The 16174-nt window shown below is 42.7% G+C and overlaps 1 protein-coding gene across 2 annotated transcripts in view; it reads left to right on the forward strand.

The window, feature by feature from the left end:
• The window catches only part of LOC137305345 (synaptotagmin-1-like), a 116241-nt gene that overhangs the window by 85520 nt on the left and 14547 nt on the right, over positions 1 to 16174 (forward strand). For both annotated transcript variants that reach the window (XM_067974183.1, XM_067974184.1), the window contains 4 exons: positions 4797 to 4981; positions 6811 to 6992; positions 12399 to 12509; positions 14075 to 14242. In XM_067974183.1, coding sequence (XP_067830284.1) covers positions 4831 to 4981; positions 6811 to 6992; positions 12399 to 12509; positions 14075 to 14242 — 612 coding nt within the window. In that variant the 5' untranslated portion in view covers positions 4797 to 4830. The remainder of the gene's footprint in view (positions 1 to 4796; positions 4982 to 6810; positions 6993 to 12398; positions 12510 to 14074; positions 14243 to 16174) is intronic.

Below are 16174 nucleotides of genomic sequence, written 5' to 3' on the forward strand. Positions count from 1 at the left end.
GTTGAGTATATTCAAGGCTAAGATAGATAGATTTTTGGGCACAAGGGGAATCAAGGGATATGGGGATCGGGCAAGAAAGTGGAGTTGAGGTCAAAGATCAGCCATGATCTTATTGAGTGGCAAAGCAGGCTCGAGGGGCCACATGGCCTACTCCTGCTCCTATTTCTTATGTTTAATGTGTACTGAGTTAGCTGATCCCAGCCAAGGTGACAGTAGGGCTGTAGTTGGCTTCTGCAGCACCAGGCTAAGGAGGGAAGAGAATCGGCCAGGGTTCCCACCTCTGATTCCTATCCAACAATGCCTGTTGCCACTCGCTGCCTAGGCCCACGCGTAATAAATGGCCAGTTGGCCGAGGCATTGTGCAATCTCCTTTCCACCTTCAGTTCCTGAGGTAAAGACAAGGGATAGTAATTTCCTACAGTTGATAAAATTTCCAGACCACTTCAAGTAGGAATTTAAGATGAGGTCAAAGTGTGGTCTGGCCTTCATCCCATGTCAATATGGGTTGGTGAGCACCAGTGCCCAGAGTTTACAGACTCCTCTGGTTGAAACTAAAGCTCCAAAGAGCGCAGTTCTTAACGATGAAATTTTAACTCATGAGAATGCAACAGTTTAAAAAGAAGATACATAAGACTTTGAATCTCATTTAATCCCAGGAGGAAGAAAGAAAGTAAGTATTATTAAATTTCTACGCCCCTTTTATTAAAAAAGGATGTCAACTCATTCAGACAGGCATGAGGATTGCTGGTATGGGATGTGAAGACATTCACACTCTTGCAGCAGCAGGTGTTCTTCTGAAGTTAGGGTTCAGGGATGCTGTTGCCATAGAGCAGTGAGAGCTTTGATGGGCAGCCGGCTGCACTATACATGGCCTAGGAGAGCTAATGCTGATGAAAAAGCATTCCAATTCCCAGTATTGGCATTGTTCACTGTGATCAGTATATAAGATGCACTCAGATTTTTTTTTAAAAAAGACATAAGAAATGTTCTCCCATCCATAGGCATATCAACGAGCCTATGTAAAGTTAAATGTGTATTGCTCAAAGCTTGAGTCTGTTTCTGTGTCTGAAGTTTAAGTCCCTGTGGTCCATGTGCCACCTGCCTAGGTCTTCCTCAGTCAGCCTTTCAAGGATACAACTGTAACCAATATCAGAGATAGCAGTGAAGATCGAATACTTAATGGAATTGAGTTCTAAGGCTCACCATTTAAGTACCAAAGGAAAAATATGGTACATTAGCATCCGCTAAGGCATTGATGGAAACTATTCACTGAGGCAATTAACGGCTGAGGGCTCTTAAAGAGCCTTGTTTACTACACTCGAGCCTGCTCCACCATTCAATAAGATCATGGCTGAATTTCTACCTCAACTCCACTTTCCCGCCCTATCCCCATATCCCTTGATTCCCTTAGTGTACAAATATCCATCAATTTCAGTCTTAAATATATTCAACAACTGAGCGGCCACAGTCCTCTGGGGTAGGGAATTCCAAAGAGTCACAAACGTCAGTGAAGACATTTTTCCTCATCAATCAGGATGTGTAAAACTGAAATCATTGACAGGGGACATGAAAAGAACATTAGGTAATAATAAAACATAACAGGATTGGGAAAAAAGCAACATGAAAGAATAGTTGCTGGGAGAGAGACCTCAGAATTCGATGAGGCCTGATCGGTCGACAATTTCGCTGTTAATGTGTGTGGATTCTCAGGTTAAAATCTCGCAAGGCTTTTATCGTAGGAGCTGCTGTTAAGTGTATGTTTAATTATTGTCAAAAACATTTATTATCATACTTAATAAATCTATGAATATCCACCTGTAATGCTGTGAGGAGTTACATCGAGTCTACAGTACAGAAACAGGCCGTTCAGCCCAACTGGTCCATGCCGGTGTTTATGAGCCTCCTCCCACCCCTCTTCATCTAACCATATCAGCATATCCTTCTATTCCTTTCTCCCTCATGTACTTATCTAGCTTCCCCTTAAATGCCTCTATGTTATTTGTCTCAACTACTCCTTGTGGTAGCGCGTTCCACATTCTAACCACTCTCCAGGTAAACAAGTTTCTCCTGAATTCCCTTTTGGGCTATAGAATATAGTGACTATCTTATATTTTTGAGCTCTAGTTTTGGACTCCCCCAGCTTATAACTCAGAACATCCATCCTCTAATACTATCTTTTATCTTTCACTTTAGCCACATAATCTCATATGAAACTCCTTCTGAAAGTCAAAATGTAGTAACATCATCTACTTTGGGGACTCAGTCAATGACTGTGTTCCAAATGGAGCCACATGAAATCCTAAAAGTGCAGATGCTATGAGCCAGCTGATCAGTAAACACAGTAGATTTCATGGCACTGAGCTTTCCCTCACTTACTTCCCTTCTCATCTCGAAGGCCATGACACACACTGGGCTACAGTTCCATGCATGCTGGCAGCCTTCTAGTATCTCATTCAAGTGGCCATGTGTGAGCCCAGATAGTGAGTGTCCATGTGACATTCGACCATTGGCGGCCTCGCAGCAGGGCCTATCCTGTCCTAACCCGACATCCACACTTGTGCATTTTCCAGCAGGAGTCAAGGATTGTCAGCTTAGCTTTCTCCTCCCAGCACTGAGAACAATCACACCCACTGCCGCTGTTGAGGGGACCCTGGACTAAAAATCGAACCGGGGATCTTCACTTGTCTGTGTCATTAAATACCACACCAGATAGTGCATTTATCCACTGAATGAGCTGTACCTTGGTGCCAATTAAACAGCAACTGTAACAGTTACCATGGAGCTGTGCGATCAGTAAATGCAGCAGTTACCATGGAACCTGCACAGCGGCTGACTGTGTTTATGAAAGATTTCCACTTGAAATATAAATATGAATGGAAAGGTTACTCAGACAGTTGATACCATGGCGGCCTTTTCATTTCTGTTTGACTTCTTCCTGCTTAGCCTTTTGCTCCCAGTTGAGGTGTGTGGTGGAGCTCCAGGGATGAAACTGTTGCCACGGAAACCCGCTGAGCTGGATGTCCATGGTTGATGAGGGAGCATTGTGTGACGGCAGGTGATGAGATGGGAGCCAAGCTGTATCTCTGAGTGACAAGCTTCTGGCAGGTGGCAGGGAAAGGAAAAATAAAGTTTACATAAAATGTCTGTCACTGTATTGTATTTCAGCAACATGTCAGAGTGAAACAGATGGTTGTTATTGGACATAGCTTTCCCTTTTATTGAAAGAGATAGAATGCTTTTAAAAACAGTAACAAATACAACTGTGACATTAAGCCCTCTCTTTCCATTGGGAAAAATATTGGTACAATAGTTATGGTACTAGACTAGTAACCCAGAGGTCATGGCCTAGGAATTTCAGCCAGTTTTCAGGCACCAAATGGGTGCAGTGCAACTATCACGACATCCCAAAGCACTTTACAGCCAGATAATCTGTTTTAGTTGAGGGATAAGTATTAGCCAGAACACTGGAGAGAACTCCCCTGCTCTTCTTCAAATTAGCACCATGGGATCTTTTACATCCACCTCAGACAGAGCCTCAGTTTAACATCTCATGTGGAAGATTGTACCTCTAACAGTACAGCACTCACTCCTCCACTGAATTGTCAGTAATGTCTGTAATGGGAGTTGAATCCTTGACTTTCAGGCAAGTGTGCTACCCACTGAGCCACAGTTGACACCACATTAGCTTTACAATCTACAGCAGTGTACAGAGGAAGATGCAAGAATTTTTTTTTAAATTGCATTTATATGGCACTTTTCACATGTTCAGGACATTCAAAGCACTTCACAGTCAAGGAATTACTACCCAGAGTCTTTAATATCTACAATCACTTGAACCTTAGCACAGAATCAAAAGGTTAATCGAATTAAACATTGAAACAACTATTCCCTATCTCTCCACTCACCTAAACTTTGCCAGTGCCTCCAAGTATCGAAATATTGCAACAATGCTCTCAACTCCACTTAAAATGAACGCCTCAATGACATGAGAAACCACACTACAGCAACAATACAGCAACAGCACTAATACCAGCACCAAGAACTCTGCTGTTGGACTATAACCTGGTGTTGTGCGACTCCTTACAACTAAATATCATCAGATCAGTCTATTGGGCTTTGCTTCATATCAGTAGAAGATCTGAACATGCCAGGCACCCTCGATTGTCTCTGCTGTCTTACCAAGCTGGAAGGACCCAGGTTCTGTTCCTGATCTTGGACAGGGCAGCAGTTGAGCAGCAGTAGTTGGCCTCAGTTTCCCTCGGGAAACATCAGGTAGCGTTCCTGATTCTAGTTACTATCCATTCAGTCCTGCTGGAAATGTTCATGTGTGTGGACATTGGATGAGTTGGCTGTGTTGCCCTGCCATGAAAAGGATTACAGTTATGAAGAGGTACTTGAGAAGTTGAGGCTTTTTCACGAGAGCTGAGAAGCTTAAAGATTTAGGGATAGCCTTAGGGTTAAGGTTGGGGTGACCTGATGGAGGTCTTCAAGATTGTGAATGGTTATGATCGAGTAAATATCGATCAGTTGTTTCCATGGTCAGTGGGGCAGTAATAAGATGGCACAAATTTAAAATAATGACAAAAAGAATTAAAGTTGAGGCTAGAAAAAATTCTTTACACAGAGGATGGTTATTATTTTGAGGGTGATCATTATTTCTTTCTGAGGCTTCATACTTGGTAATTTATTGGCTCAATTTTTGGATGTTTCCCTTGGGTGACATTCTCTAAGTATTTTTTTCAGGCATTTCCTTGCCTCTTGCTATTCAAGTAATCGCTTCATTGCAATACCTGTAGGATCAACATCCAACTGTCTGATTAAAGGCTGAAAATGAATGCAGCACGCAGGGAAGCCGCGATGGTATCCGCTGTAACAACTCCAGAGCCAGAGCCAGGCCACAATGCCACAGAGACACCAAGCAAACAAGATGTGTTCTCACACATGAAGAACAAATTCATGAATGAACTGAGCAAAATACCAAGTAAGTCACATCAGCAACTCTCTACTTATTGGATTTAAGAACATTCCAGTGAAATTACCAGATCTGCATGAAGTAAAGTACAGCATGCCCACGAATGAGCAAATGCGGCTCAGTTGAGGGGCGTGGGGTATATTACAGGATGTTACAGTGAGGGGTGTGAGGTATTACAGTGGGTGTTACAGTGAGAGGTGGAGATATGTCAGAGAGTGTTACAGTGAGATGTGTGGGGTATATCAGGGATTGTTCCAGTGAGATGTGTGGGGTATATCAGGGATTGTTACAGTGAGTGGTGTGGCGTATATCATGGATTGTTACAGTGAGTGGTGTGGGGTATATCAGGGATTGTTACAGTGAATGGTGTGGGGTATATCAGGGATTGTTACAGTGAGGAGTGTGGGTATATCAGAGAGTGTTACAAAGAGGGATGTGGGTATGTCAGAGTGTTACATTGAAGGATTTGGGATATATCAGAGTGTTAGAGAGAGGAGTGTGGCATATATCAGTGAGTGTACATGGGGTTTGGCATATATCAGAGAGTGTTCTAGACAGGGGTGTGGGGTATATTAGTGTTACAACAAGGGTTGTAGGATATATCAGTTACAGTGAAGGGTTTGGGGTATATCAGTGTTAGTGAGCGTGGTTGACTCCTAACATCTTTGATCACTGAACTAATCTCCATTAGATGGGTTCTGTCAATCTCAGATTGAGGCAGTAGATGGAGAACTTTGTAAAAGCAATTAGTGCCTCCTCGGTTTATACAATATTTCCATGTTAAGTGACTTTAGCTAATATTTTTCATCTCTTATTTTCTTGAAGTGCTATATAACCTGAATGTTTATTGCCTCCCTGTGGACTTTATCGGGTAAATTTTACGAGTGAGCACACTCAGCACAGAGGCTTGCTTGACAGGAACGCAAATCAGAAAATCAATTTTAATTCTCGGCATGAGCTCCTGACACGCAAAGCACGAGATTGTAAAATATACCCACTAGCTTTTTTGTTTTAATTATGTTTGTTTTCTGTTTCCTCCTTTATTTCTTACTATTTCTTTTTCTTTCCCGATTAATCGTTTCAGTGCATGCAAGAAAATGTAAGTAGAACATGGAAATTTACTGTCAGGGTCTTTGTTTATTTGTTGCACATTTCAATGTTGAAGTTTGACGGGGCTGAAAAGTATCCACGATTTGAGGACAACGAGTTGTGTTGCTAGGATTAAAACGTCTGCATGAGAGCAGATGGGCAGGAGAGTGGAGACCATTTTGTTTAGTTCTTGGGATGTGGATGAGACTGGCAAGGCCGCAGTTCTCGCCCATCCCCAGCTGCCATGAGGGCATTACGAGTTATCCAACTCATATTTGGTGCAAGGGTTTTAAAAAAAAAAGGAAGCATCAAAATCTTTTAAGGTAAACAAAGTAATCGAAATGGACTGTGTGAGAGACACTGTCCACCTACATTGACATTAAAATGGAAGATTAATGAATGAACTTCAGTTATTCACCCTGCTCTCAGTTTACTGTGGATTCCAGGATATAATGTCACACAGGTATAACTGCCAGCCCCACGGGCAGGGGTATCAACACTGTAGTTGCAAATGTGTTGGGAAATGCACTGTCATAGGAACTTAGGAACAGGAGGCCATTCAACCCCTCAAGCCTGTTCCGCCAATCAATTAGATCATGGCTGATCTATATCTCAACCCCATTGACCCACCTTAGCTCCATATACCTTGATACCCTTACCCAACAAAATCTATCAGTGTCACTGCATTGATTGCAAATGACTTTGATTAACTGTGTTTTCTTTGCTTGTATTTGTGCTACCTTGTGCAGTTCCACCTTGGGCCTTGGCTGCCATAATAATTGTAGTTTGCCTGCTCCTGCTGTGCTGCTGCTTTTGTATCTGTAAGAAATGCTGCTCCAAGAAGAAGAAACAAAAGAAAGGAAAAGACAAGGGCAAAGCTCAAATCAACATGAAGGAGGTGAAGGATCTGGGAAAGAGTTACATTGACAAGGTGAGTGAGCAACACAGCCTGCAGTGCGGTACCTGGCAATAAAATTACCAATTTGGAATATCCCTGGAAGGCCTGAGTAACTTCAATCTTCGTTCTCAGGCTGCTTCTGTCACAAACCTCTTGATGCAGATGGGTTGGTTGAATGGGCACTGGCAAAACCAGCTGGCTTGCAGCTGATTGTACGAGTGCTGACGGCTGACGTTCCCTGCGCTCAGACGCTGTGAGCATGCTTATTTGTTGTCCAAAAATCTGTCAACAGGAAGTCACCTTTGAATTATCGGTTGCTGCATGCATACTGCAAGACTTTTTCAGCCATCTTCTCCACATAGGTTTGCTGAAGATTTCCAATGGTGACTAATGTAGCAAAATTATGAGACATGTACAACATTTTACCAGCAGAGAGGAAAGGATCTGTGGGTGAAATTTTCCAAGACTCAGGGCCTCGCAGTGCCTACAATCTTCTGACGAGCTACTTGTAATATACATTCTGCAAACTCACTCCGTCCCTGCACTCCCCACAGCGCACTGACCCCCTCCACCCACCCCCAACAGCCAAAAAGACTCAAGGGTCTTCAGTTGATGAGGGAGACTGCAGCTTTCTTCTGCACCCTAGCAGACTACACACTGCCCAAACTCTGCCCTCACCTTCTGTCTGAGAACCTAGACCCACCTTCAATTCAAGCCTCCCTCTATCAACCTATGTTTGCAAAAAGAACTCAGCAAGATCCTCACTTTATAAATCTGCATGTACCTTGTAAGGTAACCTGAGGTATGCTATAACCCATGAAAGTGTGTAAACTTTGCGGAATTCTATAAAAAAAATCTTTTAAAGTATTTATTAATGAATGGAAGGAAGTCCAGCTTCCAGTGGCACATAAAATCATAATCCGAAACAAGTAAAAGCTATCTTCATTCTCAAACTTAATTATGCCAAACCAGATGAAAAAATCACTATCTAATACAGGGATACGGTGGGGGAGTGGGACTAGCTGGATTGCTCTTGCATAGAGCTGGCGCCGACTCGATGGGCCAAATGGCTTCCTTCCGTGCTGTAACCTTTCTATGATTCTATGATAAAGTTCCATCTAAATCTGAAATGAAACAAAACTCCCGTCCTGTGGACATGAGAAGGAAATCTCTAATACTGCAAAGTGATCCCTAGCTTGCAGTGGTCCACATTTTATCAGGTGCTCCACATTCATGTTCTCTAGGGACACAGTCCGATTCGGTTCATATTAATCAGGAGTTAGTGGGAACCAAGGATGTGTCTTTTGGATATAGTTCATGAAATGACCCGTGAAGCTACAACCTGTCTGAAGCAGATCTCCTGTATTTAAGGTCATTTTGACCAGATTTTTTTAAAGTCTGTGCCTCACAACATCTGATTTGGAGGAAAGGACAGGAAAGGTGTTCGACATGCCATACAATTGTTTGAGTCCTCTGGTTGCTTTACGTTACTGATAGAAAACTACACAGTAGAGTTGTTCATTGCTGGCAAAAATGACACATGTAATCATTACCTCTGAATATCACAATACAGTGTAACTCAATTAGCTGAACATCTTATGGTGGGAAAGGCACCTGCAACTTATAACTGGCTGTAATTTCAAAGTATCAGTATGCATCGCATACAGTGGAATTTGCTTATGTTGGTTGATTTAGGCAGGTCCCCCAAATGATCAATATAACAATGATCACTGAACTCGAAGGTGGCAGCTCAGTAGTTTGAGTGATAGTCTGAGCAGCACAAGAGAGGATTGAAACAGCTGATCGGTTACCAGCTGTCGCACCATGCAAAGTGCTTTCCCATGAAAAAGATCAACTTCGCTTGAATTAAGAGTCCACTGGAGGAATGTTAAACTTTACTGTTCAAGTTGAAATTGTTAGAAGTGCTGGTGAACAGAGCTGAGAGTGGGCCATCCTATTACTTTGAATTCAATTTTTAGGCATCCTTCCTTATTCGCTTAACAAAGGATTCCTTCTTTTTCCTTGCACAAACTGAGCAGTCCAACTGACTTATACTGATCAGATTAATGAATAGAAAATAAGTCTGCTAAATGTGAATGGGTTTTGGCTGATAGGATTTGATCCCTACATCCAATTGATTGTGAAGAGTAAATTCTGGTATTCCAGTGTATATGTGTATGATTTATATATTAATATTAATAATACAAAGAACTGAGTTGGTTATCTTCATGTATAATATGTGACCTTGTTCCCAAGACAATCCTATATTGTGGCTTTACTGCTTATGCTGATGTGGATTTAAATATCCTGCTGCATCTTTAATCTTTTCAATCAGGGAGAAAATTCAGAATGTTGTTTCTGTAGTTCTTGAGTTTATTATCTCAATTACGTCAGGAAACTAAGTAAATTGTGGAGAATAAATGGCACTAAAATAAAAATTGTAGCTGTAAAAAAAATTTTTAAATTTGCGAATGCTTGAAATCTGAAATATAAACCGAAAATGCTGATAATACACACCAGATCCGCCAGCATCTGTGAAGAGAAAAAGCCGATTAATAAAGATAAAGGGTCTTAACCCAAAAATGTTAACTGGTCTTTTCCCTTTGAGATGCTGACAGACCAGCTGTGTATTTCCAGCATTTTCTGCTTCTCTTTAAATCGCACGTGGCCTATTGGAAAGATTGGGCTGAGAAAACAAAGCAAACACTGAGGAATACCCATTGTCAGTGCGGATTAAGGAGTGGATAGGATTCTTTCTGATCCCTGCAGGAAAGAAGTAGGAGTTGAGTTCGCGGAATGGTCATAACAAGAATGTCAGCAGGGATATACGTTATCAGTGATATGAGATGAATATCTCTCAGAGTATAATATTCCAAACTTGCTATCATTTTTGATAGCACGCTGCCTCATCAGACAGCGTTTCATAACATTTAGTGATCCATCACGGATGCTGACAGGGATAGTTGCTCAGACCTGCGTGGGAGTCATCACAATGTATTAGGAATCTTGATTCATTGTGGCCCACACACTATTAACCATTAGAATACAATATCATATTGTCTGAAACTTCGCAATATTATAGTGTAGTTCAAGGAAACCATCCCAATTACTAAAAGTGTTTGAACGAACCAAGGATTTAGGAGAATCAAATTTGGATGATCATATATACTGGACCACCCCATCATTCCCAACCCACTGCCTCCTGGTATCACAACTACCCTCCTTCATTTTGGCCATTACTGTTTCTGAGGGATTGATTGAAAGGAGGTGTGCTGCAGCAAGTCACACTTTTTTTCTGCTGTTAATTTTCCTCTAATTTCCCTTACCCATGACAGCCTGAAAGTATCAACTATAGCTCCTGTATGGTTCCACACCATGCAGTGGCTCTCAGGCACCTCTACCAAGTGACCGGTCTTCATTTGTGAGTCTGGACAGTGAGTGTTAGCAGGCAGTTTGACCAAGAGGGCCATCTCAATTGGTATCCATTTCCAAAAGGGGTGACTGGAAGGTGATCAGGAGTCATTTTTCTTTGTCTCTCCAGCCCAGGAATGCAGAAGTCAACCATAGCGCTCCCACCACTGTCCTGCTGGGATTACCTAACTCAATGCAGGCCAGCGATTGAACCAGAACACACCACTGCTGCATAATCTTCCATATCAAACACACCACTGCCACACAGCCTTCTATATTAAATAATTCACTGCTGCATAATCCTCCATATATAAACACACCACTACCACAGTGCCCCTCACTGTCACACAGACACTTTCCCATATCAAGCAATTTGCTACTGCAAATTTCCACCTCTTCCCCACATCAAAAATCCCACTGCCTCACAGCTATCCCCTTATTGAGCAGCCTCACAAGCACAGATCACAAATCCAGGAATATAGTGCTGTGGTCGGGGCACTGGTGTGAAAGTCATTATCTGCAATTTTTACTCCTGGCCAATTGGTAAAATTGTTCAATTTATAGCAGTGTATAAACGACACCTCAGCTTTGCAAGTCATAAAACCCTGTATAGAGATGTAACCTATACCCTGGCTTTTGCATGAACTTATTTGCCAAGAACTTTAATTGCAACTGGACCACATGGGAATGGTGCATCGAAATTCTACACTTGGGCACTGGAATTATCTGCTCAGATCAGGTACATGTTTATCCACAAGATCATAAGATAAGATTGGAGCAAGAAGGCCCACTCAGCTTCTTTGATCCCATCCACCCGTTATACAATCCTATCGTCTTCCCCATTACAGCATCTGTTTCTTAAATGAGTCCAGTATCCTGACCTCAACCACACTTCCTGGAAACCCTCTCAGCTGTTGATCGCCCTCTGTGTAAAGAAATACTTCCTGGCATCTGTACTCATCGTGACCTTCACAATCCTGAGCCTGTGTCCTCCTGGCATTTCTGAAAGTTTTATTCCAGTTTTACTTTCTCTATTGCGCTAAGTATCACCCCATTAATCCATGAATTCCAAAAATTGTTATATTATCTTTAAAATAACACAAAGTATATCACAACGTTTATTTAGGAGTGTGCAGTGTGCAGTGTTTTCACAGACAGCTGACGAGTTCCACTTTCCTACCAATTAATTAGTGACTTCTGGTGAGTGAAAACATGGCTGAGACTGATTGGGGCAGATGTTGATTTTGTGCGATAGTCCAAAGGGGATGATAGCGAGTCGACAGCCTGTTTTGCATCTCTCCCCATTTTTATTTCCATTGAAGTCAATCGGGAGAGATGTAAAACGGGCTGCTGAATCGCTATCACTCGTTTCACACTATTGCACAAAGTCAAAGATCAATCCCATTGTGTGCAGACATTTGAAGTATAAGAGAATACTGTTTACAAACTTGTATGTGTGTACTTAAACAGAAAATGGAATGGCACAGGGTAGCTGGAGTACATGATGGAACTGTACGGTTTGGTGATAAAAAGAGCAAGATATTCCTCACAATGCTGAAATCGCTGAACTGTCTCCTACTCCTACTCTAATTCATGTTTTCCTAGGACATTAAATCTGTGGAAATCCTCACCGCCTTCTATCTTCCCTTCCTCCTCCAATCTACAGGCTTTTAAAATCTGGGTTTAGTGTCACCTAATCCTGATTTACCTCTTCTCTCTTTTTAGCCTCACTGGTGCCCTGCTCTATAAGGCTAATTCTTGGGTCTATACTGCTGGCAGCGAATCTCTCCAACCAGAGGCACAGATCAAAAATTCCAGTGCTCATGACCTATTTTAATGGTTGGAAAACTCTTCCCGGTGGGAATTCAGACTCATAAAATTACCCAGTATGGGTCTTGATCCTGCATCTAAGCTTCCCAATTAAAAGTCACGGGTTAGATGTGGGGCGGTATGGTTATGAAGGAATGGTACATTCAGTTACTGTGGCTATGCCTGAATTTTAATCATCTTTGTACTTTGGGATTCAAGGTACAGCCGGATGTCGAAGATCTGGATCCAAGTTTACTTGGAGATGAAAAGAAAGAAGAGAAGCTTGGAAAACTGCAATATTCCCTGGATTATGACTTTCAGAATGGGCAGGTTTGTGTCTCAATTCCCTTCACTTAACAGGACTGACATTTTTAGACTGCCTCACATTGTGTTCCAACAGGTGGGGTGGAGGTAATCCCAATTATATTCCTTTTGCACCTAAAGTTTTCTCACATCTGCCTCATGGCTGAATCCCCAATTACCTTCACCTTGTGAGTAAAAGAAGAACTTCCTTAACCACAGCTATCTTCATGACCACTATAATTGGAGTTCTTTGATTCGCCAGAGGCCAGATTCTCCACCAAGTGTGGGACACGCATCATGCCTGGGGATCCACACACACAGCTCTCGCATGTCTCACAGCAATGAGCTGAAGTGCAGAGCTGTCCAGTCATCTGCAGCTTTCTTGTTCAAGGAACACTGGGCCTAGAAATTCAAGAGCGCCCATTTTTGGGCATTCGGGGTTGGGGGGGGGGTTCGTGGCGTCACTGATATTGGGCCGCGCACCTCATTGTCATAGAACCGGTGTAGTGCTATAGTCCGCTGGCAAAGAGTGGAGAGGGCTGCTGAGAAATTGGGCTGCTGCTATCATCGCAGCTGCCCTCAGGTAAATGGGACTGCCCAGGGGTGGGGGGGCCGTGGTAGGTCGCGTAGCACGTAAAAAACGGGTGCCACACAGCCCAATTTCTAGGCCTGAATGTATTATAGCTCCCTAAAAATGGTATAGTGGTTATGGTGCTAGACTAGTGATTCAGAGAACATGAGTTCGTCCCATCATGGCAAGTTGTGGAGTTACATCTTGTAATTTGCGGGCCGGTACCAGAAAAATAAATGACCATGAAAGCTGCCAGATTGTTGTAATGTCCTTCAGGGAAGGGAACCTGCCCTGCCCCCCCACCACCTGATCTGGCCTACACATGATTCCAGTCCCACACTATGTGGTTGACTCTTGATGCACTCTGAAGTGATCTAGCAAGCTACTCGGTTGTCAGGGAAACTAGGGATGGATAATTAATGCAGCCATGCCATTGTTGCCCAGATCCTGAGAACAGATATTTTTAAAAGGGTAACAATTACTTTTGGTACTTGAATGTGCAAGTGACCAACACCACAGAATTGAACAACTCCTGATTTTATGTCCTTTTTTTGATTTTTCATCCTCATGCATGGGCACCAATGCCCTCTAGTACCTTCCATTCTTTGTCTCTAAGCCTACACAGTGATTGTTGACAGGCTATTCAACTGGAGGGGTGGGGGGGGGGGTGGGTGTATTGCAGCTGAACCCGATCCTGTCCTCACCCACTATCCACACATGCACACTTTCCAGCAGGATAGTGATCATTGGACAGTGATCAGGAGCCAGTTTTCCTCTCCCTGGCCCAGGAGCACTGAGGCGAATTGTAATCCCTCTAGTGCCACCTTGGCTGAGATCAGCTAACTCAGGCCAGAAATCAGGCTGGCCTGGTCCATATGGCTCTGTTACCCGCTGGCTTTACCAAAAGAGCTACCGAGAGATTTTCTTGTTAGGAAACAGCTGCTCTGCCAATGCTCGGGGCCGCTATAATTGGAGCTCTTTGTTTTTTTTTATGCTAATGGTTTGTTCTGTGTGATTTCAGCTCATTGTTGGGATGATCCAGGCAGCTGATTTGGCTGCATTGGATATTGGTGGAACGTCTGATCCCTATGTGAAAGTCTACCTCTTGCCAGATAAGAAGAAAAAATTTGAGACCAAAGTTCATCGCAAGACTCTCAACCCCACTTTTAATGAATCCTTTACCTTCAAGGTAGGAATTTGAAAAGACAACTAATAGTTAAACTTCTGATGTTATTGGACTTCCCAGATATAAAATGTGATGACTGGATTCTATTAGGCTCTATCAGTGCTCTGCTTGTTGCCCTGACAGTGTGTTCGCACCAGGATTTCAGTTTAAGTGTAATGGTGGGCGTGTGGAATTTTCACACTGTTCATATTGTGAAAAACACCCAGCACTACCATTGCAGATTTTGTCTTTGCAAACTTGAGTTGCATCTTCAGAGAGAATATTTTAAGCTATAAAACACCCGGGTGAAGGACTGGTGGTGAAAGCAGTGGGAGCAATTTGAAGTGGTAAATTAAGAGATGCTGCTGTGCAATGTTTAATGCACTTTGCCCACACCAGCTCCCTTAGTTTAGTACAAGCATAACCTCTGTCAGTCTTGGTTTAGTGGGTAGCACTGTCGCCTCGGAGTCAGAAGATCGTGGGTTCTCGCTGCACTCCAGAGACTTGAGCACATAATCAAGGCTGACACTTCAGTGCAGTACTGAGGGAGTGCTGCACTGTCAGAGATGCCGTCTTTCGGATGAGGCATTAAATCGATGCCCGTCTGCCCTCTCAGGTGGATGGAAAATCCCAGGTGGATCCCATGGCACTTTTCGAAGAAGAGCAGGGGAATTTTCCCGGTATCCTGGCCAATATTTATCCCTGAACCAACATCACTAAAAAAAAGATTATCTGGTCGTTATCTCATTGCTGTTTACGGGACCTTGCTGTGCGCAAATTGGCTGCCGCGTTTCTCTACATTACAAAAGTGACTACACTGCAAAAATTCTAAATTGGCCATAATGTGCTTTGGGACATCAAGAGGTCGTGAAAGGCATGATAGAAATGCAAGTTCTTCTTGTGCTTTGCCCAGCCTGGGAGTGCTTGACGATGCTGGGTACAAAAAGTGAGGAAGGTTTGTTTCTTGCATTAACATCCCTCAGCTTGATAAACACAAACATTCATCCCACAAAAAATGTATATACTGTAGATGACCATCACTACATGAAGGTCAGAGCAGACATTTATGATTCTAAGAATAATCTCAATTTGGTTAAACATACTCAGAAGCATCTATTTTTAACCACATGTTCAGGGCAACTAGTTTTTTGGTTGAGTCAAATTCCATTTTTATTACGTGGGATTACAGGACCACACTCTGCAATTCCATCTGATTTTCTCAAACATGTCAGCTTGGCTCCATGAGTAGCACTCTCAATTCTGAATCAGAAGATTGAGGGTTCAAAGCCGCTCTTCAGGATTTGAGCACACAATCCAGGCTGACACTCTGGTGTAATACTGGGGGAAGCATTGTCGAGTGTTCCTTCCTGCAGATGAGGCGAAACCTAGATCCTGTTCAGGTGGATGTTAAAGATCCTGTGGCACTCTTTGAAGAACAGGGAGTTCGCCCAGTGTCCTGGCCAAAAATTCCTCCTCAATATTGCACACCAAAAAGTCATTTATTGTATGTGAATTGCTTTGAGACATTATAAGGCATTGTACTTGCAAGTTTTAATCCTCCTCTGTACAGTTATCTTTGTTTCTTGTATTAAAAGCAAGTATAAATTGAACCATAGGATGGATATGTGTATGAGTTTATGTTATCATTAAAATGTTTTAATTTAAAATAGTTTTGATGTATTGCTGTTATCCCCACTGTAAATCTCATGAAATGACTGTCTGGATCTTGGTGACACGAGGTGTATGTGTAGAGATAATCAGATTGAAGCTTTCTTACCAATCCCCACTAAGGGCTGTAACCTCTGATTCTGTGTTGCTGCCAGTTTGGGCTTAAGCTTTGCAGACAATCTGGGCGGGTGATTAATGCGTTTCCTGCTAGCTCCCAAAGAGCAGATGATTAAAGACTGACTTGGGCAGCTGTCACTTGGCTGGAGTAATTTGAGAAATGACAGATTG

This window comes from Heptranchias perlo, chromosome 40, assembly GCF_035084215.1.
Source record: "Heptranchias perlo isolate sHepPer1 chromosome 40, sHepPer1.hap1, whole genome shotgun sequence".
Classification (NCBI taxonomy): domain Eukaryota; kingdom Metazoa; phylum Chordata; class Chondrichthyes; order Hexanchiformes; family Hexanchidae; genus Heptranchias; species Heptranchias perlo.